The sequence below is a fragment of the Stegodyphus dumicola genome, chromosome 1 (assembly GCF_044657685.1).
Source record: "Stegodyphus dumicola isolate Sdum_Otavi_A_Nest chromosome 1, ASM4465768v1".
Classification (NCBI taxonomy): Eukaryota; Metazoa; Arthropoda; class Arachnida; order Araneae; family Eresidae; genus Stegodyphus; species Stegodyphus dumicola.
Window position 1 is genome coordinate 61,405,819 of NC_140768.1, and position 25,968 is coordinate 61,431,786.

General features: G+C 35.2%; 2 protein-coding genes across 5 annotated transcripts in view; one reads left to right on the forward strand and one right to left on the reverse strand.

The window, feature by feature from the left end:
* Window positions 1-25,968, reverse strand: part of LOC118191029 (SAM and SH3 domain-containing protein 1-like) — an 810,623-nt gene that overhangs the window by 100,956 nt on the left and 683,699 nt on the right. The window contains exons 7-10 of the mRNA XM_085815408.1: window positions 23,801-24,204; window positions 23,442-23,513; window positions 14,319-14,453; window positions 305-383 (exon numbers count right to left, since the gene is read on the reverse strand). Coding sequence (XP_085671534.1) covers window positions 305-383; window positions 14,319-14,453; window positions 23,442-23,513; window positions 23,801-24,204 — 690 coding nt within the window. The remainder of the gene's footprint in view (window positions 1-304; window positions 384-14,318; window positions 14,454-23,441; window positions 23,514-23,800; window positions 24,205-25,968) is intronic.
* The window catches only part of LOC146999103 (uncharacterized), a 101,181-nt gene that overhangs the window by 43,803 nt on the left and 31,410 nt on the right, over window positions 1-25,968 (forward strand). For 2 of the 4 annotated variants that reach the window (XR_015040768.1, XR_015040769.1), the window contains one exon: window positions 23,829-24,158. The exons of the other annotated variants lie outside the window; for them this stretch is intronic. The gene's annotated coding sequence lies outside the window, so the exon portion shown is untranslated. Of the gene's footprint in view, window positions 1-23,828; window positions 24,159-25,968 lie in introns of those variants that run through there. 4 annotated transcript variants of the gene reach the window in all.

A 25,968-nucleotide genomic window follows, 5' to 3' on the forward strand; every position in this document is an offset into this window, starting at 1 on the left:
TTCACTTTTATCTTGGTTTTAAAATTAATTACGAATCTTCACGGTTTCATATTGAAAAAGCCTCATTCAGACATTTATTTTTGTCAGAGTTATCTCTTACTTCATTTCTAGAATTTTCATACTTTTAGAAACAAATATTTATGGATTTATTACAACTGGCTCCAAAAATAACAGCAAAAAGCATTTACGATGCATCAGATTTCATCTTTATCTTCAGCGACATGATATGCTATTAAATAAAGTGTTCATTTATCCTTAGGGAGAATAAATATTCCGATAGGTCAGGAAAGTGCTTTTTACTTACTTAGAGAAGTGTCGCATTCTTTTGAGATGCTTTCTGTTGATGTTGTCACTTCCGAAAGAACTGTGCTGGCGTCGGGAGCCTGTTGTAAAAAAGACACTAATATCAGGAACTGTTACAAGAAGATATATTGTATCTTCGAAATAGAGACATATAATAATTTAAATTCTACGGATATTATGATAAATACTTAGTAATGAATTTATGCAATATGTATGTAATAAGAACATCTATTAAAGCCACTGAAAAAATTCTATTAACACTTCTTACGTATCATAGCCATTATATTAAAAAGCATATGCCTATTTAATAAATTATTCGTAAAAGGTTTTATGACGTTGACATTTCTTAAGTAACTTCAGTTGTAGCAAAAGTACCATAATTTTGGGTACAGATCGTTTCGTTTTCTTTTAAATTGCAATAATGATCCCACCGCTATCCCCTTCCACCAAACCACACGCGAGGACTTTTCGGCTCGCTGCATATTTAGAGTGCCCCCATGCCGCACGGTCACTATACATTTACAAACAACCATATCTTCCCCGTGATTCGAACCCAGGCCTTTCTGTACCGCAGTAGGCTTCCCTAACCACTATACCGTTTGCGCGATATTTTCTCTTGTTACCAATGATTTAATTTTAGAATTATTAGAAACGGTACTTATCTTTTTGTGGTAATTATTTGGTAGCTTTTTTCCATGTAGAAGTGATGATTAACGGCTTTTCCCTTTCCTATTAAAAATGTTGCTTATTTTACATAATTTTAATACCATGCATTTTACAACGTTTTTAAATTATGGAATAGAAATACTTCTCTTTGAAAAGCTCCAAAACGTATCCTTCAATCCATAGCTTGCTTACAAAAAACATTTTGAATTAAGAATAAATTTAAAAAGAGCAGAAAATATTTTTCATTTCAAATAAGAACTTGTTGCCATAACTTCATTTCAAAACTTTTGCGTTTTTAAATTCGTTTATCGAAATCGTTCTATAATGTATAGAGCCCTCTGTATGAATGTTATTTAGCAATACTGTGTTTTCCTATTTAATTTCCCTTCACCATTTCTAATGTTATGGGTACATGAATGCATTGTGTTATTTTGAATTGATGCCACTCTGTATTCGGCATCTTGCTGACCACATCATTCTGACATCACCAGCTTACTGATCATTAGTTGAATATTTATATTAAATTATTTCCGTTTTACAGATTAATATAAATGATCGCATGATTCTAGCATAAATAATTCTTGTCATAAAGCTAAAATGCCCGACATATAGATAAGTGTATAATGGTCGTATTATATCAAATTATTTAACTAATGAAATAATATTTTAGACGTTAAGTCTTCACCCGCAACTCACAAAGAAAAACGCACAGCCCATAAAAATGGAATTAAAAAAATTTACCTGAAAATAAAACATAAAAATGATGAAATAAATAAGAGAAAGACCTATAAATAAATGCCAGGAGTTTTTTCAGTTTTAAGTACTCTTGATTGAATTTTATGAATAAAGAAATCTACTCTATAGATTTTTTTTAACTTCTTTGAAATCATGATAAAATGTTCTCCTTATACAAGAACTCGTAGATGCACTCTCCTCGTTTCATTAGCTAATTCCAAAATCTAAAACTACAGACTAAGAAATATTGCGTTGAAAAGATATCTAAATGAAAAGTTAATGAACTCTTTTCGTAAAATACTTTTATCCACTTATTTTCTTTGATGGAGATTTTGTTTTTATTAATATTTTGCATCTAAAGAAGTGCATGAAGGAATTTTTTTGGTCCTTGATTTAAATTTTAATCTAAATGTCTGAAGGTAATTTATCATTAAAGTGCAAATGTAATATGGAAAAATTAATATCTGGACTTCGTAAACTTAGGCGATTCTTGAATTCTGATAACTTGACATTTTAATCCGTGGTTTCGAACTAATGGAATCCTTAACATTTTAATGATTTCTGATTTGGTATACACACATCTGCGTTGTTATTACCTATTACCATCTATAATGTAATTTACTTCAGTATGATTCAATCTGAATATCTTGTTAATGTAAATATCTAGAAAAAGCCTTAAATATTTTTCCTTCAAATTTATTTGTATCACATTTAAGTAAAGTCATCTAAAATTGTACAAGTTATTATCAGTTTGAATACACAGTCAATAAAACACAATATCATATTGCATAAGAAACATTATATTGAATATATAACTGCTTATTGATGCAGAATATGATGTATAAAATGGTTTGTCATATATGAGTTTGATATGTTTGGTTAAATATTTTGAGTATAGAAAAAGGACTATCTGCATAAAGGAAGGGACGTTTTACTGAAGGAATTTCTAAGGAAAATTGGCTCATAGTCACGTTACACATGTAGAAAATCCTGAAGAACAAAGTCCCTCCGTAATAATAGCATTTAAAATGCTGGATTTAGCTTGCATAAAGTTTCAAGAACAGAACTGAAATTGGTCAGAATACTAGACATTTTGATTCAGAAATTACAAACAGTTTCAGTTCTAAGTAAAAATGATTAGTTTAGAGTTGCAGATTCTGTTAATATGTTGCTAATTAGTTTTATTTAAGTTCAATTCTAGTTTCTAACTTATGATCTAGAACTATACCGAATTTGTTCCTGTAAGCAATGAAAAATAGCTGAAGTGGAGAAGAGAGATGCTTCATACATACCACAACATAGAGAACAGGGAATATATGTATGGGTATGTAGCTCAGAGAATTAATTATATTCTAAAATGAGAGTAGTTGCAGCATAGCTGAGCTTAGATTAGTGTTTTAGCAGTCCATAACATCCTACCTGCCGGAAGTTAGAAACTAACCGAGGAAGTAGCTGAGTGGAAAGTGCTCAATTAATATTTTGTAGCGAGAGGCTAGTGAGCGAATTTAGGAAGTGCTACTTCACGAACATCATACTATATAGTATATAACGGATATATAAATTCACAAAGCGTCAGTTTGTAACTGTGCTAAAATTATTACATTATCGGGTAGTTTCCTCTAAACGTTAAACTGTTTTGGATTACAACTACGGGTCATAAGCTTTAATAAATATAGTTAGTAATGTGTTTGGTTAAAGAACTGTGCACAGAATCGCTGAGATAAACAATCGAGATAACTAGAAATTTTAGGCCGTTAGATGAAATCTTTCAATATAACACTGCGTGCCATTAAAGTTACAACACCATGAAGGAAAGAAAATACAAAAAATATATTGTACGTAAGCAATATGACACGAAGATAAACTGATTAAATTTGTAAGAAGTTTGGGGGTTTACAGGGGTGAGAAATTAGTAGAAACAGTTGCCACTCATGGCATCTAAAATGGCCCTTACCTGGTTAGGCATGGAGTTGAACTGGGCTTGGATGAAAGAAACGAGCAATTCATTCCATGATGCTTCAAGTCTATGCTGCATTTCATTAGCTGGAGAAGGGTGGCAGGTCAGTCTATCAGCAACCCATGAACAGATGTTTCTAATGGGTGACAGATCGGAAGACAGTGCAGGTCAGGACAGTAATCACTTTTGATTACTCTGTATCGAAGAAGGTCAGAACTCTACGTGCAACACTTGCTGGAAGATAGCGTTTAGTGGGCCTCTAAGATAGGGAACAACCACTGGGCGTAAAATGTAAAAATGTACCGATCTGCGTTCAAATTACCGTCAATCCGAACTAGAGATGTGCGTGCCGTGCACCCAATGGCTGCCAAAACCATTACACCATGTGCAGGGCCGATATAGAATGGGAGCAGGCAACGTGTGGTCTTCTCGGAGTCTCCAGACACTTATACGGCCATTAAAATACTGCACGAAGAGCCAGGATTCATCTGAAAAGACGACATTGTGCCACTCCCTGTATCCAGCTTTTGTTGTTCGATGCACCAGAGTCGCCGTCTCTCTCTATAGGGAAGCCGAAATAATGGTCCTCGTGTTGATAGTTAGTGCGGCTGTAAACGTCGACGCACCGTACAAACGGATACTAAGCTTGCTGCAAAAATGCCCATTTCCTGACTAATGGTCCGTGATGTGGTTGTACGCTTTTGCAGGGATGACCTCACAATATGTCTGTACTCTCGGGCGTTAGTCATAGGAGAGAGTTGAGATCCTGCATGCTGTTCAATATGACCCTCAGCAAGCCATTGATTCCATATTCGCATGACAATGGTTGGATGTTGACCATTGCGACAGGCGATATCACGGAACGATAATCCACAATCTCGATAGGTAACGATCCTGCCTCTATCGTATTTCAACACATGCTGGTAAGCATACACGATATGAAATGTCGACCTTTCATAGCGCTTTCCGAATTAGAAATGTACTACACAACGTTTCTTTTATGCAGATCTTCAGATGTCGTTTCTCCCTCCTGCGTTGTCTAAATGGGCTGAAATACTAATCCATTTGCATATCCCAACCTCCTCTTCCTTTCATTTAATTTTGACACTCGTCAGATCATTCCTTCCCTGGAGCTGCAATTTTAATGGCCAGCAGTATATTTATATACCAGAGAAATAGAACTAGCTAACAATGCATAGATAGATAGAGATAGAAGAGGGAGAAACATAATATGCATTAGATATTTATCAAATATTATAATGTCTACTAAGATTATTTCCACCACGCTGCATTCAGAAAGTAAAAAAAAAAAAAAAAAAAAAAAAAAAAAAAAAACATGGATTAGAACTAAGGCAGTAGAATCCCTGCGAACTGATGATTTCCAGAAAGCCAGTCTACATACTGTTTGGAAAGGAAGGACTTATTCGATAAATTATTCGTTATAAAGGAAGTTGAGATAACCGTCATCCAGCGATAAAGAGAGAATGCTTTAATTTAAAAGGTATTAAAGTCTTGGTACAGCAGCTTTGATTACATAATCATTTCCAGAATACAATGCAAAGCATGGCATTACATAATGAAAAATTAACCAAGTAATGAGGACATCGAACATCTTCCAGCTCGTTGAATTCATAATGAATGTCTATAAATTCAAATCAAGCAAAGCACTTGTGAGCATTCTACGAGAATGATTATACATTTACAGGTCTATGGATACGAGAAGACACAGATTAGGTTAGTTTATTTGAATACACCAAAGCACACGAGATTATCTACCCTAATGAGAGAGATGCCTTTGTGGAGGACTTTTCAAAAGAAATGGGCTCGTCTTTGCGTTAAATGTAGGGAAAACCAACCATTCTATTCTCTGGGATCGAATCCGAGCCGAACTTCCAGTATTCAGCAGTCTTAAAGCTCCGGCTACTTCTGAGGCCCTGTTTTACCTCTTCTGGGGAGAATTCTTGTACCACGCAAGAACCAAAATCTATTCCCATATGTAGCTGTATGGGTATGTTTTGGGGTTTCTTTTCCTGCAAATTCATTTTTTCTTTGGAGAAACTTTTCTTTCTTACAGTCAGCGAATTGAATTGTAAAGAACTGAACAGTGACTTCTATGATAAGGATACACCGTTATCACGGTGTAACTACTGAAAAGCAATACTATTCGCAACTGTATGTATTATGTTTTTACAAAACCTGAAACAGGAAACATCTCCTTATTAGAAGTTCAGAGGCATAACCTTCGACTGTTATTTCATTGAAAATAGAGTGATAGTTACTCTTTCCTTTCCAGATCTCCCTCGCTCTCTTGAAAACAAAATTCACTAGCATGTTTTCCTGTCTAGAATTATGTAAAAGACCAGGCATAAAATAAAGAACAGGTATTACACGAACATTAAAGATTAGCGTGAATCAATTACTTGTATTCTGCCGTTAAGATTGCTCTCTGAGTACTAGACTTGGGTTATTAACCACGGCTAACACACTAAACACACCACCTATGATACTCAAAGTCCCCCCCCCCAAAGGCTTCTTTACTTCATTATAAAACTGCATACTAAATAAGACATTATTTTACTCATTTTTGATTATTTTTGCAGAAAGCATTGAAGAGAGGGCCTGACTTGCATTACCTTACGAAAGCGTTATTTTAAAGAAGCATTTTTTAAGCGTTTCACTGCAATAATTTTGCTGTTAAATGTGATAAAACATAAATGTATATTTCTTTGTAAAACATATCTCTTTGATTTGTAAAGATAATGTCTTTTTGAAAAATATATTAACGTTTGATATAAATATGTAAGTACTTTCATCCGTCGTTCCACTTCGGATGAAATACTGAAAAGTTTTAAGCATGTAGAGCTGCAACTATGAAGGATTTTATCGACTATCGACTCAAGTAAACAATTAAACTGAGAAGTCTAATTAATTTTTCTTTTTTTTCCTTCGACAGTTACGTCGTTTTTCGAAGCTTTGCAGCTTAAATTAAAATTAACTTTGAAATTGGAATAGTTGTGTTTACTGGAGCATTTCTCTCGAAATTCAAATAAAAACATTCTCATACATACGTATAAACATGAACGGAAATGAAATATTTAATGGTTTCCTAAGTAAATAATAAGACTGTAAATAGCTAGATAAAGGCATTTCCTAATATCAGTAGCTCCGAAACTAATTTGCGATAAATGAAATGTAAATAATAACTCTGGAGCAATCATTTATCAAATAAATTAAGGTAAATAAGAGTTTATTTACACTTTTCTTTCAGCGGAGTTACTCGGAATTTATTCGCTTCAACACATAATTATTACAAGAATAGAAATTCTGACGAGGATTTCTGCAGAAAGTAATTTTCTAATTCTTTACAAATGAGCTCGAATCTATGACAAATTAGAATCGATGATTAACTAAGGTGACATAACGAGAAACCGATGACTAAAGTTGCTTTGTTTGAAGAAAAATCATGAAGTATTTTCATGATTAATGTTCATTGAATGAGAGAAGAAATATCGCAGATAAATGTGGTGACTGATGAAGATTAGACGAATAAAGCGAAGCATACAATGGTTACACAGTAACAGTTATGTGAGGATTTGTATTATGAAGCTGACAAAAGAGTTTCTACAGTGTTTACGAAAAACATGACACCAGTTTTCGCTATTTGGTGTCACAAATTGTCATTTTTTTCTTATGCGGAACATTATTGTAAATAATTTAATATCGCTGCAAATAATGCATAACTGCTTTAAATATGAAAACAAATTTTTTAAAGTTATTTTAACTCTGTACGCATGTATACAGATCTCCTGCAAAATTTTACGTCTAATTTTTAAAAAAAAATTTAGTAAACCAGTTAAATGATAACTGACGGCGTTTAATACTATGCCATCTCAACTTGTTATTCTTAAACAAATCGTCTGTTTATGGACAAAATCTTCCGTACAGCTTGTAGCGTCATTAGCTTATTTTGAAGCAAGAGCTATGAAAAGTGAGTAATGCCCTAGCTGCGACTCGAACCTGGACCTCTCGAATACGCGCCGAGTGTGCTACCGTTACACCACGAATGCATGCTGGAAGGCGGGAGGAAATACCTTACAAGCCAACCATTAGTTTAGTTTTGATTTCATGAGCACCTGTTGTCATGGCCTTGAAAGATGAACAAAGAAGGGGAAAAACAGCTGCGAAGGCATTTGAACATTTATTCGTATTTAAAGCCAGTAGAAATCAAGCATGAAATTGGATCCAACATTTTCCTTTGACTTCGACGATTTTGTGATCGATGCGAAGATGTTGATAATGAACCTAGAAGTGATTATTCAAGCCGAGTAACAGAGTGGGTGTATGTTCCTTCCCCCCTGATGAAGTGACATTAAAGTTAATTGAATTCCTCTTCAGCTATCTGTTTTTTTCTTTAAATTTCATTAATTTTTAAATTGGGGTATTGCTTTTTCAAAAGCTTTCGTTTTAACATTTTTTAAATTCTTTGTAGCATTTATTGGATTATTTGAAAATTTGAATTATGAATTTCAATTTTTGGTCTTTGTGAAAAATTAAGTCTAAATTTCTTACTTTATATATATATTCATATATTTTGGTGTGACCGATAGCAACCAAAAAAGGAGGTGCACAAAATAAAAATAAAAATAAAAATAATAAAATCAAAAAAAAAAAAAAATATCTGAAATGTTTCAGATTTTAAATTACGTCCAAAGGGGCGTTTTTTAACATTTTGTGTGTTACCTTTCTTTATTAAATATCATGTTCCTCGCACTTAAACCATAAGATCCAGTGCAACAGCAATATCGCAAAATAGTTTTAAAACGAGCATATCTTTAGAATTTCCGATACAGAGACTCACGCGCTGGAGATAAAAATGTTTTTTCTGCACAACGTTGCCATTGCTCGCTTTGAAATCCTTGAGTTTGTTAATCAAAAATTCGTCAAAGTTTTAAAAAATAGGAAATCGATCATAAAACAAATTTCAAATTTGGTCTTCCACATGCTCATATTCGTTGGAGGATTACGTTATTCAAAATTCGATGACTCTATGTACCGTTATTTTATGACAATGTGAGAAATATACATACATTTACGCAGATTTTCATTATTTAATTTCTTCAAATATAATGCAGGACTCTAACATTTTATGGCAACAGTTTGAAAAGTGAACCGACATTTATCCGTCCGACGCAAAATGCCAAAACGAAACTAATAGTCCTTCGGGACTCAAGTCCCTTTGGACTAAAAACCTCTTCTGAATCCATTTTAAATCATTTTTATAATTTGTTTGGGGAGAAAGAGTCCTTTATTCTATCCTTACGTACAGATGTCAATAAAACATCATTAAATTGCATTAGATAGCTGTCAAAATGGATATTTTCGTTGAAATATGGCACACGGAATTTATCATGATTACAATACTTCCTTTATTACAAGAAAGTAAAAAGAAGAATGAGCATAAAAGTTCGCTTTTTGATTGAGATTTAATTTTAACTGGCGCTGTTTGTATTTATATATTTTTTAAAAATATTTTAGGAAATTGATAGATTGATGAGTTCAGTAATTAGTCTTCCTTACATCAACAGTTCTTATATCAGAAAACCCTATAGAAATAGGAGATTCTATAAGAGAACTTATACTATAAAGCAACTTCAGGAGCTTTCAGGAGAGAAAATTTCTTTTGTAAATTTTTGAACAACTAGAAAAATAAAGTTTATAAAAGATCTTGATAAAATTGCAACTCATCGTTTAGATTTTTTCACTGAAACCACATTCTTTTACTTTCAACAACACATTATTTGAATGAGATTAATAGTTTTGAATTTGTTTTAACGTGAGACCGTGTTCACACTACAGCATAAGTATTACAATTAATGAACATAAGAAAAGCATTGTTAGACAATCTGATCTCCTTATGATACCAGAAATAATGCAAGAGTTGAAAGTTTTTAATTTTGCGCCGTGATTGTCACCATTAAAGAGAAACTGAGTAATCATAGCGAAATACATGACGTCATTCTTTTTCTCGGCTATATAGCTTTGTTTGGCAGACACGTTAAGCTTAGAATAGCGCTGCGTTTGATCGTACAACTTAAAACTTTTTATATTTGCGCTTTTAAATTGCATTAAAATATAGAGCTGCCTAATGCTTCTGGTAATGGTGCCTTTTTTCATTGCAAATAAAGAAATCTTGAATTGTTAGACGGAGTAAGATTTTCTGGGCTTGAGATTGAACAGAAATCAAGCACACATAGAAGCACATTCCGTGATTCTCTATGGCAGATCACAAATCCTCAGATTTTTTGTTTGTGTAGGATCGATCCTAGGGGAACGGGCTAGCTTGCGGGGTTGGTTTTCGTGGTTTTTCCCATGTGCAATCATCATACTTGGTATAACGTCTCACGTTCATTGTAGTGGGATCAGAGATCGCTAATATTAATTATGTGCAACATAAACGTTTAATTAAATATATTTACTCTGAGACCCTAGGAGTAGGGTGGTTAAGAGTTAATGACAGCTGTGACCAGTTTTCATCAAAAGTATTTCGGACTACTAGTGTCATATTTTATAACTATTCTCAATGCGACAATGTATAAAAACTATCAATTTATTACTTACTTAAGAATCTTAATTCATTTTCCTATCTAATATTGTTGATTTCGCAACACAAAAGTTAATTATATTACATAATCATATAAGTTAATTAAGGTGAGGAAATAAAAATCAGAGCAGTAGGTTCACTATGATGGTAACACCAACCATTAAACATACTGGTGGTTTAATGTTCGAATCACAAGTAAGGCAATTAGGTTTGCGATGTCGAGTGTACATGTAGCAAGGCCATTTAAAATTAATCGACAGGAAAGTTTTTTGGAGAGTTTGGTAACAATTTCAGAGCTATTAAATAACTATACAAAATCAAATAAAGAATTCCATTTAATTTTCTTGGGTGTCCTCCGATGAAACTTCTTATGTATGATTAAAGCATGGTGGCATACTCTTCTTAATGTTTGCTAATTCACTGGAATGGTTTGAAAAAGTTCAGTTGAGACTTTACCGCTGCAACTAGTAATGTATGACATATATGACAGCTCTGTCTATTTATAATAATTTCATAGATGAGGAAAGTCTACTAAAAGGGGCATTTGCTTGTTTAAGAGTGTGCAGTAACTGTTTTACGTGGCTCAAATTAAATAGAATATGACATTTTAAACGAAAACAATCTAATATAAAATTTTGCCTACTGTGAATCGAATATGACGTGTTACTTTGTAACTGACTTTTCTTATTTAAGCTACAGAAGAGAAGATTTCCTAATTTCTTTATTAGTTGTGAGTTGGATGCTGTTAAATAATAAATAATCAATTTCTAACAGGCACTAAATCTTGCAGAACATTCATATTAATAAATCAAATCACTATCCAATTCGTTTCGGTGTAAGTTACGAGTTACAACGCGCATAACGCGAAAGATTAATTCGTAGTTTAAAACGGTAAAACAGCCCGCAGTCTCTCGTTGCCCTGTAATAATAAGCGAGAGTGCATCGCGTACTTACAGTCGAAACCTCTCTATCCAGATGGGTTCCGCTAATCATTTATACATAGTAATGCTCGTTGTTCTGACTTTCATTGTCCCTAGATAATGCTTCCAGCGGTCGCCGAATCAGTAATAAATGACGAGATGCAATATTCAATTTATCTGGGGCCGTTCACACCGGCGGAAGCAATGCTTTATTCGAAGAGTTACAGAGTTGCCATGCAATTATATTTCCGCCATTTCGCTTCCATGGTTTTATAGTGCAAAGTGTTTAATGTGAATCTGTGATATTTGGATTAAGGAGGGAGGATAGTGTGAAGCATTGTTTGTTGGGTGATATTTACCAGATGTGACTATCTGACGCAGTCACTGATAGTAAAAGATCGTTTATCTAGCAGACTCGTGAGCTTTAACAGGTTACTGAAACATAAATTGTACATATTAGATGCTATAAGCATAATTCTTTAAAAAGAGAAGGAAGCTAAAGTACATTCAAAAGTGTTTTCTATTAACAGCTGAAATAACTTATTATCATTTTCGTAACTCAAAAGGTAAAAATACGCACCCTGGCAAAATAGAAAGCTGCTACAATGCACATGAATTTAAATTTCCAAATTGTACAAGCGTGCTATTTATCAACACAGCAAAGTGAATCTTAGTAACAAATTGAACTTCTTAGTAACACTTTGAAACAAACATTTTGATACCTATAACATTATCAAGTTAAATTTCAATTTGATTGAAATAAACAAGTCCTGAAACTTTAGACTGCAGTATGATTTCTCTTTCTTTTTCTCCTACAACTTCAGAGGCTAAAATGAATACAACATTAGAATAAAATAAGAACTGGGATTTATTGGTGCCTTCAAGTACAAACTAAAACTCACGAACATAAATCTACTTCCGCTCCCCGTCGGAACGATAACATGCGAAGTCGGATAATTTACAATCGCAAACTGAATTTCATATGTAATCATCTGATAAGGAAAATAAGAAACTTGTCACATCAGTAGTATCTCTATAGTACAAAGAAGTCAGCGTTAAGGTGAAAGCTAATGCCACTCCTTCTTAACTTAGATTATTTCTCCTTTTTAACTGCATTTCCACATTCTGCTGGAAAGAGATGAAACAGTAGGAGTGCAGTAGTATGAGTAGGGTATTTAATCAATAGAATTAAATTTTATGATATTAACACAACTCATAGGAGAAATTTCAAATGTTACGTAATAATATATTTGCGCTGATTGCAGCATTCGTAACTCTACTTTCTGCGTATATATGTCTACATTAAAAATAAAGTATAGCAGTTCTGATTCTCATAACAGACAGATTTGAATCTGCTATAAAGATCTGAATCTTATACAGACTAACATCTTGGGAGGAGACTCGGTACTGATTTCACTTAAAGATTTTCCTTTTTTTGGGGGGGAGGGGGTAAGATAGCTCAACTGTAGCTTTCATTTAACGAATTTTTGCCCTATAAAGATTAGAAATTTACGTGTTTTAAGATTTTTTACTTGTTTTCCATATAATAAAGGTTCACTGCTTTTCACCAGAATAAAGAAAATAGTTTTAAAAGTTCCCTCTCCCAACAATAGAAATTTTTTTCTAGATTAACATTAATCTGAAGGAGCCGCTTCCATTGGTCAATTAGCCGTCTCATCACCGAAAACGTTGTTTGAGATGGGTGATCGAATTACACTAGCGAGAAAGGGAAAGCTCCTTCCCAGTTTTGATAGAGAACCCTTGGAAGGATTTCTTACACCCTTTTTCTTATCAACCTTTCAAGAAGAGTTTCGACTCCACACTATTTTCAATATCTCCACGCGTAAAGACACGGTGTACATATAAACATCCCTTCCTTCTTCGAGGTCCTGTTTCGAATCAGTTTCAGAGAGCTGCCATTATGTTGGAGGCATTTAGAAAATAATTTTATCTATTCTTCCAAATCATATAAAAAGTAATTTTTTATATAGTTTCAAATAACATTCTGTAGTAAGTATTATTTTAAATCATCAGTATGATTGTGGCAGTCGAAGTAAGTTTTACTAACAGTTAATTTATGTTGTTTTTTTCCTTTTATGCCTTTTTTCATCAAGTAATCATTCAATTTAGAGACTTATTTTGTTTTCAGATTTTTGTTCAACTCAGAGTTTTATGCAAATGAAAAGAAAATCATAAGTGGCATAATTCGGAACAGAATTTTGGTTGCGGCCTGGCTACAAAGTCTACTGATCCAAGTAGACGCCAACGCTTGACGTCATCACGGGTAGTCAGAGTTGGATTAACCATGCATAATTTAACCAATATAAGCGCATGTTTAGGGTATCAAGGAAACGAGGCACCAGAAAGAGGGCCTTAAGTTCTCAAGAAAGAGGGACACGACAGATTTTTCCTATTGCCGGTTAAATATGGAATATGTGGTTGAGGTAAACCAACATAAAGACAGAAGGAATGGGAAAAAACAAACGTAAATTTATGTAGGTGCACCAAAATCTTTTAATTGCTTTAGAAGCTCTGAAAGTCTTAATCTGGAATACAGTTAGTAATGTTAAAAGTAAGTTGTGTTTTTGAAGGGGGTTGTGGATGATAAGGATCTGTTTCTGTCTCAAACTACTAAATTTCTTTGCTCAAAGCGTGACATTGCGCAGAAGATCGAAATATACTTTAACTCCGTTTGCACTGCAACTACTATATTGTACCGTTTGCCCGATTATATTGTTCCAGATGATATCACTTCATACATAGCATCTGTAGAGAGTACGGTAATTCCTTCTAACAGCCAATTTCAAATATTGCCAAGTTTCACCTGTTGTAACATCTCGAACCTTTTGAACAGTGCAGTAGACAAATGATTAATCTTTTTTGAAAAATGAGATTTTAAAATTTCGTCTTTTGTTGCGCAGCAAAAATGTATCTGATCTACAGAAAAAGGCATTCCAGTAACCCGGTTTTTTTTTAATGATCGGATGGTCTGTGATTTCAGTTAGTCTATATAACTGGAGCTTACTGCATTACTGCATGTTCTGTATTATATTTCCTGTACATCAGAAATGGGCATCATGTTAGAGTAGTGTATTTTTTGTAATGATCAAATGATGAAAAAGAGCAGTATTCTTACCGAGTTTGAATTGCAGTTCTTAGGAGACCGTAACCGACAGATACGATGCTTAACTTCCCTCTTTAAGTCTCTTACACGTCCACTCCATGTCGATGAAGAAGCACTGTGAGGAAGTCGAATTGGATCGCAGAGACCCTAGAAAAAAGAAGAAAATAGCAGCCCATTATTTATAATACCAAAGCACAATTTGTGGTACATGAAGAAAGTTTTGCAAAGCACATTTTGTGGTATAGCAAAACTCTGCTTAAGTCAGTTTTACTTAGCCCAGATGGGTGAAGAAATATAAATCAATGATTCCAAAAACCAGTTATGTAAAGATTTTCTTAAGTGTGTGATCTATAAGTAATTGATTATAGATGATATTATGATCTATAAGTAATTGATTATAGATGATATTATGATCTATAAGTAATTGATTATAGATGATATTATGATCTATAAGTAATTGATTATAGATGATATTATGATTTATAAGTAAATGATCCTTTAATCTAGAAGTAAATGGAAAGATATTTTAACTTTTATTGTAGGTTCTAAAGTACGTGTTTGCTACTTACTTAATAACTTAGAAAATCATAGAAATTATAGAAATATTGTATTACAGGAAAGTTAATGCCGATTCACATGCATATGATAAATACTTATTTTTATAAAATCAGAAGGCAACCATTACGAAAAGTAGACACCATTTGCATCCAAAATGTTTTGTCAACTTTCAGTCAGATTTTGGGCTTTTTTCATTCAAAACAAAACTAACTTAGTTTGCCTAATTTAAAATGAATTAAAGTGAACTCTGTTAAATTGAGTGGGCTTCGATTTATTGACAATGCCCCATTACTCAATGGCGAGCTACGCATAAAACAGAACTACCCAATCCAGTTTCAGTAATTTCTGACTTGTGGTTAATCACTGAAACCGTATTTTACTCTGTCTTGAAAGAATCCAACAACATTGTGACGCAGGTCGCTTCAAAACGTTTGTTAGTGATGCCCTGTATTTGCAAACCGCTCATTTTGGGAGCGATGTTGCTTGCCTTGCAGTCGCTGCTCTTAAAGAATCAAAATTAATAAAATTTTAGAAGTAAATTTTATATAATAATTAGCATCATAATTAGCATTTTCTAGAGCCCACCAGCGGCCGAGCGGTAAAGCCGCTGAACACTGGTAGTTCGGTCCGAGGTTCGCATCCCGCGAACTACATCGGGCTGGCTGCATGGGCGTTTTCGTGGTTTTCCCCATGTGTAACGTGTATACGAGCCAGTTTCCCTTAGAAAGTCCTCCACGAAGGCATCCCTCCCCTTAGGCAGATAGCCCTAGTGTGCTTTGCCGTAATTAAATAAACCAAACCTAAACCAATCTTCATTTTCTTAGGCGATTAAATAAAGCCAAATACTGGAATGATATTAAGAAAGTACAAAAATGAAGGCTTCCACCCACCATTGACAAGTGAACTAATCGTTCTTTAGTGAAGCGTTTTCCCTAAGTGGATGCAGGTGCTCAGTCACAGTAATAATTTTAAACCCTTAAATGTAAACAAATCATAAAACTACATGTCACTCTGTAACGATCGACACTCGAATTTCGTTTTGAATACTGATGTTCTTACAGGTAAATACTATTATCATCAGAGAAAAGCGTAAAACTATTCACAATACTCTCATGGGATGTTTATGACATGCTTCATTTTGGAAGTACTGAAAGCAAATTTGAAAGCCAAAGCCATTGTGATTCAAAGCCTTAACTCAAATATACATCAGAGATCATATTTTAAGGATGCATATAATCGTGAATGCAGTTTCGTGTTGCCTTTTATCGTTCTCTTATACATTTATAGTATAACAGAAATTTTAATAAAATATCAATAAAAAGAGGTTTTTAATTATACAATTTGAAAGCAAGTACAGAAAATTTCCAGCAAACTAATACAAGTATTTGGAAACTTTTAAAACTTCCATAAGTTGTAACTTTAGTCATATTTTATTAAATCTACTAGATATTTCCATAATTACAAACAATTTTTTAAGAAACGCTTTGTGTAAATTAATTAATGTTTATCTGTGTATGTAATTATCATTTTAACTAGGCATCGCTTTCAACACGAAAGATTAGGCAGTAATATTCACTTCAATGCGATTGTTTATATTAAAACCAATAATATAATATAATTATATTATATTAAAGCAATAACATAATATAATTATATTATATTAAAGCAATAATTGCTTGCTTTAATATATATGTTACCGGCAAAAAGTGAAATACGGCATTATATAGAATGCCTAGGCAATGCATATAATGCCTAAAACTAACCGGCAATGTATGAAACTATTCATATTTTACACATTTTCTAGGTTTTCTCTAGGACGCCAAATGAGAAAACGGCAAAGTATGAAACACATTTCCGATTCGGTTCGAATATCACGTCTTTTCTATTCAAAGGTGTTTTAAAAGACCGTGTCGCCTTCCTCTCCGCATTCGCAGAAAGGAGTACTCCTAAGTCTGAATCTGCTGAGGTATACTGGGAATAGTTCATGACCTGTCAAGGAATGTGTTAGGCTAGCACGGTCGGTCTTCATTTTCATGTTAACTTTTGGCAGTAAGCGATATGTTCTTCGTCCTGCTTCTGCTTTTGTCCATCTACTTTGTCTGTTTTGTAGCAAACTTATCAAAGTTGTTCTTTTAATGTGAGAAAAAGAAAGTTTAGTTGGTCATTCTAATAAATCGGCGCAGTTGGCTGCCTGCTTGGCCAGTAGGTCAGCGGCTTTATTGCCTTGAGAACCCCTGTATGAGCGGGAACCCATAAAGTAGGTTATTATGAGATAGGCATTGCCAGAAGCTGTTTTTGAATTCGGTATACCAAGGGGCTCCGGTTGTTTTGACCTGCGATAGCCACGAGACTTGATGCCGAATCGTTGAGTACGGAGAATTTCTGCCGTTGACATGTGTTCGCATATCTAATTGCAGCACTGATAGCTAGAAGCTCTGCTTGGTATACCTAGTTGTTCAAGCCTAGTTTCCTCTTCCACTCAAATGTTATAGTAACATTTTTTTCCAGTGTACAGGAGGGGCTGCCCGTGCCCGCGCCGTTTTGTAAAGCAGCTGGATGAAAGTTATTGCAGATGTTTTGCTCCTCGTAATCCAGGTGGTGATAACTATGATCCCAGAGTGTTGAAGTTTGACCCAGCCTGGTAACCCTTACGACCGCTGCCTCCTTTCTTTCAACTACCAAGTCTAGGCGAGGAATTACTACAAGTCGTAGGGCTAGTGTTGACGTGGTGCCGTAAGTCCACTTGAAGTAGCTGCTGTTCATACTTGAAGTAGCTGCTGTCTCTGAATAAAGAGCAGGAATCTTCTCATGTGAGACGTAAGTTCAGATTGCCGCTCTTTAAGTTATTACTCTTTCTGTAATGGTTCTATGCCAGATTTTAGATAGATGCTTAGATGAGATATCCTATTTATGTGAAGTCATGCGTCTCATGTTGTTGCTTAGGATGCTAATTCGAGTCTTGATTCCTGACATGTGGCATTCAGGAAAATCTGTTGTTGAGTATTAGCCCAAGATATTTCAATTGGAGAAAACATTTTACCGGTATCCCATGGAGTTAAACACTAGGTTGCGTTTAAGCTGCTTGCTGCGTCCTATGAGTAAAGCTTTAGTTTTCTGGGCCTAAATCTTATGTACTCTGGCCCATTGGGAGATCGGATCAATACAGTACTGAGCTCTCATTTCGAGGCTGCTCTTTCCTGCCACAATTAGCATAAAATCTATAGGCTGTAATTCGAATATATTCTATGCTCTCGAACTGAAGAAATGCCGAGTTTGCCAGTATATTCCACAGAATTGGTTCAAGGCATGACCCCTGTGGGCACCCTCCAAAGACATGTTTGACATAAATGCAACTGTTTGATGTTACTTGTACACTTCGTCTTGAAGGTATGAGTGAAGGATGCTAATAATGGCTGTGCGGCAGGCCATATTGTGCAGCAAATGTATTACGTCTGGCCACCAAATGGAATTAAAGGTTCCCTTGACGTCAATGGCTATTGCCAGTCATTGAAAGTCGTTATCCTTGTTCTGTTGGATAGTGCAAATTAAGTGTTTTATGACATACTCAGTAGAGTTGCCCATTCGGAATCCCTATTGGTTGGGTTGCAGGGCCTTGGTACTTTGCAAAACGAAGTCCATTCTGGAAAGAATTACTCTTCCCTATACATTACCGAGCGGTGGCGGCAGACAGACTGGCCTGGATGATGAAGGAACTGCCAGAGTTTAGCCAGATTTTAGAAATAACGCCACTTCTGCCAACTTCATATTTTTAGGACACTGCTGATGTTTCCAGAAAGCTGAAATAACCGCGAAGAACAATTTTGGGAATTCATCGTGTATCTTTCTAATAATGATATTATCAATACCATCCGGATCTAGAGCTTTTTTGGGTGCCAGAGTACGTATGATGTTATCCACTTCCATTTACGTAGCAGGGAACTCGTCTCTTTTGGTAGCTTTATAAGTATTTCTCCAGCCTTCTTAGCATGCCTTCGTGGTATGATGGTCTGCATGCTAGGCGCGTATTCCAGAGGTCCGCGGTTCGATTCCTGGCAAAGGCGTTGCTAAGTTTTCAATCTTGCCTGCTTCTAAAAAGTCCTAATGTCTCTACAACTTGGCGAAATTTCATACTGTAGGTTTTTCTCGCTTCCTCTTGTTACTCTAAGTGATCCTTTTTATCATCGTCAGGAAAAACCGCATTTATGATCTCACTGATCACTTCGGTGTTGGATGAGGCAATGCTATTCTCCACAGGCGTAAGTGTCGTAGAACGAAAAACCTTCTATATATTATCGATTGGGCAGGTCCAAAAGCTTCTGTGACATTACTACAGTAGGTTCTGTATGAGATTAACTTGGCCGCCTTAATTTTTCTTTTATATAAAGCTCTGGCGGTGTTGTATGTTATCATTTTTGCTGTAGAGTTGGATCTACTGTAGACTGTGCTCTTCTGCGAAGTGCCCGCACTCTGCTTCCCTCTGTGTTAAGCTCTGGGGAGCTCCAGGATATGGAGTGTCTTGCCTTTAGAGATTTCAAAGGATATGCTTTGTAAGCGGCGTGCGCCATTTTTGTAACTAGTAAGTCGTAGAGATTATCTAAGGAGTTTCTGTCCTGGCAGTTTTTGAAATCTTTGAGGTTTCTCTACATACGTTCGATAACTTCAAGGAATGCCTTCCTGCTTTTAAAGCAGTTATGCCACTCGAAACACTAAGACTCACTGCCTCATCACTCTAAGCTTGCTTATGGATGTTTAAAGTTTTTTCTGGCCGATTTACCCTGTTTAACTCAAAATTTTATTTTTGTTCGTTGTTCCACTTTTCTCTCCATTCGGAATCGCGTGATGACTACCACATATACGTGTTTAAACAAATTCCATTATAACAACTTCTAATAGTAATACAGCGATGTCCTTGTTCAAGAAATTCTATTATAACAACAAATTCCATTAAAACAACTTCTAATACTAATGCAGCAATGTCCCTGTTCAAGAAATTCTATTATAACAACTTCTAATACTAATGCAGCGATGTCCCTTGCCACACTGAGGTCTAAAGATTAAAGTTTACAGTAGCTGTTAACGCAACCACTCGCTCCCATTTCGTAGCACGCTTTAGAACTAGTCCGGGAACATTTGGATACACTCTTTTACCAGATTTGATAAATATACGAGCTCGTATATGCGTTGTGGTTATTTCGAAATGTTGCTTTCATGGCCGAAATGTTTTTGTCAGAGATTTAGATTTTATTCCATAGAGACTACCCGGCATTGAAAATGCAACACCAAGAATGAGTGCACCGAAAATTATGCAAATTTCAGGCTAGACGCACGCACGTCACTGAATTATGCGAATGATGTGAAGTGCACAGCTCTCCAGTGCACGCTGAAAAAGATATAAGAGAAGGAACCTGTAGAATGTTCAATTTTCGTGCCACTATTTCTGCTATTGAAATCATCATAGAAAATTTGTTCTTGTCTCAAAGGAAATGTTTAATAGCAAGGAATGGCAAGCAGTCGTCAACGACCTAGAAGATATTACTAGGGGCATTGTGATTGGATTGAGAAGGGCAGGTTGGTCCACACGGCAAATCTCAGGACAGGACTACGTGTGGGAAGCACCAACACATCGCCATTGGCAGAACTAAGGGCAAATCTCAGCTGATACACACCTAGATGCGTCCACAGCGATGGTTGGAATAAGAAATGTGGCACGTTCGAGGAGTGGCGGGGCAGCCAGTGTGACGTCAACACACGTGGATCGATGCATTAGCCGAGAAGAATTGGCGCACCCCCAAGTCACTTCTACCTCCATTCTGCAGCATGTTCATGACACCCTGGATGTCTCAATATCGACCAGAACTATTTGCCGTCTATTGGTGACTAGTTGTCTGCACTCGTGGCGTCCGTTACTCTATTGGTCCCACATCATAGATGCCAACGTCTGCAATGGTGCCGGTAGCGGCGACATGGTAGAGGGTCGTATTTTCAGAATAGCAGAGGGTCGTGCTCCCAGAAGAGCCACATTTCTGTTTCTCCAATGAATAGTCACCGCGTACGAGTGCGGTGTTGATGTGGATACAGGTCCAATCTGTCAGTAATAGTAGAACGCATCCCCGCTCGACAATGCGGTATTATGGTTTGGGGAGCAATTGGATACAATTTTAGGTCACCTTGAGTTCGTATTCAGGGCAGTACGATGGACCAACGATACGTGGATGATGTATTGAGGCGGAAGACACTCTCATATATTCAAGAAGTGCCCAGTGCTAATTTTCAGCAGTATAACGCCCAACCGCACACTGCTCGCATCAACCAACGTGCTCTGCAATGTGTATAGATGCTTCCCTGGCCACTGTTGTCTCCTAATCTCTCATCAATCAAACACATTTGGGATGTGATTGGACGCCATTTGCAGACCCTGCCATTGCCACGCTCACTGAGTCTGTACTTAGACGTGTTGCTTCATGTATCGCCGTCCAAGGTGGCCCTATGACCTCGCTGTTCTGTATTATGCATATCAGTTCGAAATAAAGATCACTTATTGTTTGTTGCTGTGTCTCTCTGTTTTCCGAGTTTCATCACATTCTGGCCATTTCTTCTTGGTGTTGCATTTTCAAAGTCGCGTAGTGTACAAAGTGGCTCAAAAGGTCTTAGAATAAATGTATTTCAAGAATATATAAATTGCCATTTTACTTAGGAATATGTAACCTCAAATGCAATTCTAAGCGGGAGGTTCAGAAAAAATTCAAGGTAAAGGAATGCAAGTATGACAACAAATAGTGCTTATTAGACATCGTATGTTTACAATTTAGGAAGAAGGTCATTCCATGTGCAGCACCACATGTCTTAACGTCAATACACAAATCGACAGTATAACGATGCGAGGCCTTTTTATGAGTCTTATGACAAAATCAATCCAAAGGTTGGAGGGTTCAGACACACAAAACTTTTGGGGTAATCGCAGAGGAAGACATAATTGGGAACAAATCAGATGGCCGAGAGGAGAACTTTTCCATCCGGTAAAATATCAACGCTTCCTATTATAATGATTCGCTTTGTCTATAAAGTGGTTTCCAAAGGTTCGTGCGTCCGAGATGGTGAAGTTCTATCATCGCTGCGTCTGGTTTCACTAGCGTCTGGGAAGCTCAAAATTGTAAGTGTACCGGCTAACAAAATGCATTGTGATTCCAGTAAAACTTTGCCAAAAGTGAAGGTTACGTATTGAGCGTATGGCAAAATCGCGTTACGTAAAGTAAATGTTTTGGAAAAAGTAAGTTAGGTATTATTAAGATTAAGAAAGTATGATAATTTAAAAAAAATATAAATATTGTTGTAGTTAAAAAGAAAAAGTAAGAAACAAATGTTAACTGAAAGAATTTTTATTACCGCTTAATAAATGCGTATACAATTATTTTTAAAAAGCTTGTGATTTTTGCTTGGGATAATGAGCGAAGCATGTCTTTAAACGATTCGTGCTGAAGAGCACAAGATTTCACATAAAATATCCTTTTCATTTGAGTCAGTCTTCATTGCAAAAACAGACTGTTCCTGTGACATCTGTACCAATTTGTTTTACTTCTTGTAAGTTAAAGGCGTTTTACCCTCGTCATAATCACTGCTTTCACTATCGGCGAGAGTTATAAAATAGTCCAATTCTTTAATTTCGTTTTTTCCCATATTTAAAAATTATTCGTTGCCAACTGCGTTTGCAATTTCCACCATTTCTTTAGCTTAATTTTAAGTCAACTGAATCCTTTAAAGTTATTGATCACTTCTGGACGGAGCTGATAGAAGCAATCACTCAGTGTTGACGAATGAATGGTGAACCACATCTGAATAAAATTCAAACGTTGAAAATAGAATAAGATAAATACAAATAAAAGAATGCGTGTATGCGAAATCTCCTCAAATCCACGCTCGGCAAAGATTTATTGTACAGTGGGGGTGCGAATAAATCAAAATCATATAATAATATTAAAGGTTTATTTTCCTAACACTAGTCTTTACAATCTTAGTGCCCCAGCTTTTTTGTGACCATGTGACCATTACTTAAGAAATAAATAATTTAATAGTTGGAAGAAGACATACAGGATCAGTTAAACGTTAAAAAATGAAATAATATTTCTTATTTTCAATAAACATATATGTTGAATTTTTGAAAATATTAAATTTGAGCATTTTATATTTTGCGGAAAGAAGTTATGACATTGAACCCTGGTTACACTAGTGAAAAATTATTATTTAAGTTTTAGCATTAATAATAAGAGGAATGCGCCTTATTATATCACTTTTATTGAAATAAGTGATATGGAGTACAACTTGTAATAATTATTTTCCTCTTACGTGATTAAAGAAGTATGGAGATCACTTATCTAATGCGACACGCAGCAGACAATGTTATCTAGAATGAATTGACAAGAAGGTGACATTTACAATTATGTGTTTCTAATAATGTTTAGTTTAGCTCTTGTTAGTTTAGTTTGCTCAACCTACCTTTGAAATTTATCTAAGACTTTTTAAATCACTGTACATATTGAGCAATAAATTTTATTAACACAAGATGAAAGTAATGAAATTTACCTGATCGATCTCGTCTACGTCTTCTGATGCAGGAGGTGACAGCAATTCTCTGGATGAGTCCAGACTGGGACTCTAAAACGAGGAATAATAAGATAAGTAAAACCATCATTCAATTTCCGAATCATATTATTTATACGAACGTATAGCATGATACATAAGACTAGTTTATTAATAATTACATCTTCCTTTTTAAAAGAATACTAGTAAATTTTAAAAATCATTGCCACTTGTTTCAGTAAATCTCATGTATATACAATTGAGAAGTTTAAATTATACATAATACTGAGAAAACGTTTTCTAATTACATGCGAATTTTGTGAGATGCTGCATAATTATATTGCATAGACATGACTACTTACACTTCTTCTACTTGTCTTACATCTGTAGGTGGATGAATAACAGCCATCAGACTTCGTCCTTCGCCTCAAGCTACCATCGTCAGATGCATCATCACTTGGCAAACCCAGACTAGGTGAAGGGCAACTCGTTTTTTTCTGATCTTCGAAAGATTCTTCGATACAAGCAGGACTCAAGCTACACATAATATTTCCACAATCTCCTCCACAGACGGGTGGTGTGGTAATAGTATCTTTGGCAGTGACGGAATTGATAGTTGTAGTACTTGTGCAAGCTGGAACGTGGTTCAACGGAGCTTCCGAACTAGTAGCAGGGGTATCTTGAGACGCTGGAATCTCTTGATTCCAAGCATGAGATTCATTGCTGGGATCACAAACAAAAGATTTTGAATTTACCGGCTGAGTTTCTATATGAGGAAAAGAAAATAATATTTCGGAATTATCCATATTTCTCTGAAGCATTAGCAATTGATTTTCTTCATTAGATGTATTTATTACATACTAAAATTTAAGATTAATAACAACTTACTAATTTGATGAGCGTTTAAATATATATGGATTATTAATTTCTACATGAGGTATTATAAAGAATAAATTAATTTCTGAAAGAAGCATAAAATTGCATGCAAAACATATAAACAAAGAATAATTCTTCAAGAATTAATCAGACGAATTACCTATGCTTTATGAACCTTTGGTAGAAAGAAGAATTATTGTTCTGCTTCTACTTAAAGCTGAATTAAAAATCATATATTTGAATCGAATTTAATATTTTGCTATCATTCTTTAGTGTTCCATTCTTATGCGCTGTCTCATCCTCAGAAACATAACGGAGCTAAGAATTATAAATTAAGGTACAAGCACAATAAAGAGTTACACGTTATTAAAGTTAACAAGTTATAAATTAAGGCACAACTTATAAAGTATGCATGGCAATATTCTATGATACAATAAATGATTAAGAAAGAATTTAGAGAACATCTATGTTATTTGTACATGTTATTTACATAACTTATATAAATTCCTAACAATATTCAGCTGATAGTAATTTAATTAACTTAGGCTGTTATTCTTGTTAATTTATCGAAAACTGCGAATTATGTTGTTACATCATCGACTAGAATAAATGAGTAAACCGAGCAGTTTTTCGTGATTTAAGCTTTATACACGAAGTATTTTTTTCTTATTAAAAATGTAAGTCTATTTTGCCGACTTCTCGTCGTTTGTGATTAGCGGATAATAAATGCATACAAAAATTTCAGGCAAAATGGAAATTAAACACTTGTTAAAAATACACATTAAAATCTTTTGTGCATATTTACTATTATGCATAAAACTATCTCATCTCAAGTAGATCAAGAAAAGAAATATCCTTAATGAGCTCGAATATTTCCAAAGAAATCTGTCCTTTCTCATTACTCGACAGGCAACGAAGCCAACCATTAAAGCCAACTCTCCCAATAACTCAGAAACTAACTGGACCGGGAACTATTCCGTTTTTAACAAAGTACTAACTACCAAAAAGGAACCGTCTCCCTTTCTGGTTGTTTTTGTCCGCAAATCCTTTTGGTGAACTAATTGCGTTCCTGGCTGTAATTGAAGCAGCGAAGGGCCAGGATTTGGGCGAACTAATGAAATGTTTTGGGGCGTCGGAAAATGCCGATCCAATCGCAATCAAGTTCTAGCGCGGGAAAAGAAATAGATGAAAGAGAGAGCAGGAGTGCGTGGGCCTCGAAGTAATGACGCGGGAATGGCGGATAATCCATGGGGGTGTTACTCTGCGAATATATTGAACGCCCTAGTAACGAAAAAATAATGCTCGCTGTTGAATGGAGCATAATATGGAGTGCGAAACGATGGAAGCTGTTTTGGGAGTTCTTGTTTGAGTTAATGAAGGAGTTTGTTTGTTACTCTGCATTGAAAGTGAAAGTCTTTCGTATACTTTTGCGATTGCTCCTGCTAGTGATTACAAAGGTAGCTCGGAATCATTGCGACTAAAAGCACATACTATGCTAATTTCTTTCAGTAATTCTTAAAGATTATCGTAACTGAACCCTTGACTTATTTTTAAATTTAAGACAACCATTTCAAAATAGTTGTGGAGCTAAAATTAATAATCTTGATTTAATTTAATATATTTTTCATCAATCCTCTTTTTTTCGATTTTTTAT